Source organism: Lynx canadensis, chromosome B3, assembly GCF_007474595.2.
Source record: "Lynx canadensis isolate LIC74 chromosome B3, mLynCan4.pri.v2, whole genome shotgun sequence".
In the NCBI taxonomy this organism is placed as follows: domain Eukaryota; kingdom Metazoa; phylum Chordata; class Mammalia; order Carnivora; family Felidae; genus Lynx; species Lynx canadensis.
The window spans coordinates 72,598,067-72,600,273 of NC_044308.2; the positions used below are offsets into that span (position 1 = coordinate 72,598,067).

At 43.4% G+C, this 2,207-nt stretch overlaps 1 gene segment (V, D, J or C); it reads left to right on the plus strand.

Moving 5' to 3' along the window:
* The first annotated feature begins 620 nt into the window (after positions 1-620).
* Positions 621-1,889, plus strand: LOC116738148. The segment is given in 2 exon segments: positions 621-900; positions 1,034-1,889. Coding segments are annotated over 2 exon segments (600 nt in total).
* The last annotated feature ends 318 nt before the right edge of the window (positions 1,890-2,207 follow it).

Below are 2,207 nucleotides of genomic sequence, written 5' to 3' on the forward strand. Positions count from 1 at the left end.
TTTTGAGGGAGAGAGAGAGACAGAGGGGGAGACACAGAATCTGAAGCAGGCTCCAGGCTCTGAGCTGTCAGCCTGCCACGGGGCTCAAACTCACAGACCATGAGATCATGACCTGAATCAAAGTTGGATGCTTAACCTACTGAGCTATCCACCCCTCCCTGTGAACTGGTTCTTAAAGAATGAATAGAAGTTACTTATGCAAAGGTAGGAGAGAGAAGGGAGGACATTCTCAGCAGAGAATCCCTTGGTTCGAGGGGAACAGCGGAGGAATATGTCAAGCAAACATCTCAAATCATGCTCTTTTCTATGCTTTCAGGATACCCTAAACCTAGCTTAATACTCAGCAAGAACAGACATTAGATGCTGGGATTAGGGAGATTTAAGGAGCCATATTGCCCTGTGTCTTAAAGAGGGTGACAGAGGATTACCCACTGTCTCAGCCTCAGGCACCACCTTGAAGTCTACAAAAAGTGTTCGGTGTTTGCTTCCTGGAGGCCTACCCCTCACCCCAGACACCTATTTCCCTTCTATGCCTGCAGCTCAAACTCCATTCCAGGGCAAATACCAGTTCAGCTGTAAAGCAGCCTGCAGGGTCAGAGAGGAACCACAGGGAGGCGCTGCTCCCTTCAGTTAGTCGTTTGACACAAATTCATCACACATTCGTCGTGTGTTTCCGAGCACGTATGTCTTTCTTTAGAGCCTGTGATATGACCTTGCAGGTCCGTTTGGCTTGCTTCACACGGGAGTCAAGATTTCCTAGGCGATTCCACCAAAGGATCAAGAAACTGGAGGAACAACCCTCTCAGCTTTGGGTGTATTCCCAAATGAAACCTTCCACTGCTTCTCCACAGGCCATGCCGTCTGCTTCCTACTTAGGACTTTCAATCTTGCTGATATTGAGTAAGTAACATTTATTCAAAATTCCTAAGATGTTCTAGTCCTTGATTATAGGATGACTTTTAACCCCTGCCAAACTGGAGACTATCCTTACATTATCAATATAACAAAGTCTTTAACTTTTTTTTTTTTCCAGGAGGGATCAATGGAGACTCAGTGACCCAGACAGAAGGTTCTGTTACCCTCTTTGAGGGGACACCTTTGACCCTGAATTGCACTTACCAGAGTAGCTACACAGTTTTTGTTTTCTGGTATGTCCAGCACCAAAACAAAGCTCCTCAATTGCTCCTGAAAAGCTTATCAGAAAACCAGAGGGCAGAGCATCACGGTTTTCACGCCAGTCTTGTTAAGAGTGACAGCTCCTTCCACCTGCAGAAACGCTCTGTGAGAATGTCAGACTCGGCTGTGTACTACTGCGTCCTAGGAGGCACAGTGAGATCGCCTGCAGGGGGAGCCGAGCACAAACCCAGAGGGGGGCAGGAGGGCCCTGGATGTGAGCAGCCTGGGAGGGGAGAATGATGATTTTTCTCTAGTTAGAGTCTTGTGCTGGGCGCGGCCCCCAGGGAACAGATACCTGATGCCTCCGCCCTCAGGCACCCCGAGTTTTACTTCGAGCTAGGAATGGAAGGAGGCAATGTAGGTGAAAACTTAGATTATCATTATGCCTATACATAGAATCCTATAGTCAATGGCCTTTTGTGTCTGGTTTCTTTCACACAGCATCACCTTTTCAAGGTGTATCCATGTATCAGTACTTTAGTACTTCTGTGGCTGCGCAATAATCCATTGTATGGATACCCTATATTTTCTTTGTCCATTCATCAGTTGATGGGCATTTTGGTTGTTTCCACTTTTTGTGAAAACACTCATGTACAGGAGCTCTGCTCTTTCAAACTTGAATATATTTTAAGTTAGAGATTTCTGGGTATTTTTTCGTTTTGTTTTTTGCTTTATTTGGGACTAACGTTTCTTTGTGGATATGCAATTGAATAAATATGAGAAAATGCTCCTTACAAATAATGACTTATGCTAAAGTAAGACATTATTCTAAGCTATATATATATTCATTCAAGAAAATTTGGCACCTACTCATATGTGCCAGTCATTTTAATAAGTATTGGGAATATATTTTAGGTAACAGAGTCTCCTCCTTTAGGATTTTATAACATAGTGCATTAAAATACCACACAAGTCTTAAAATTATGCTTTTTTTTTTTAACAAATCATTTTATTCATTTACTGAACTGTGTTTGTTCCTAAATATTTGTGGTGCTTACAGCTTTGCTTTTTGGGTTTTTGTTGGTGGTGGT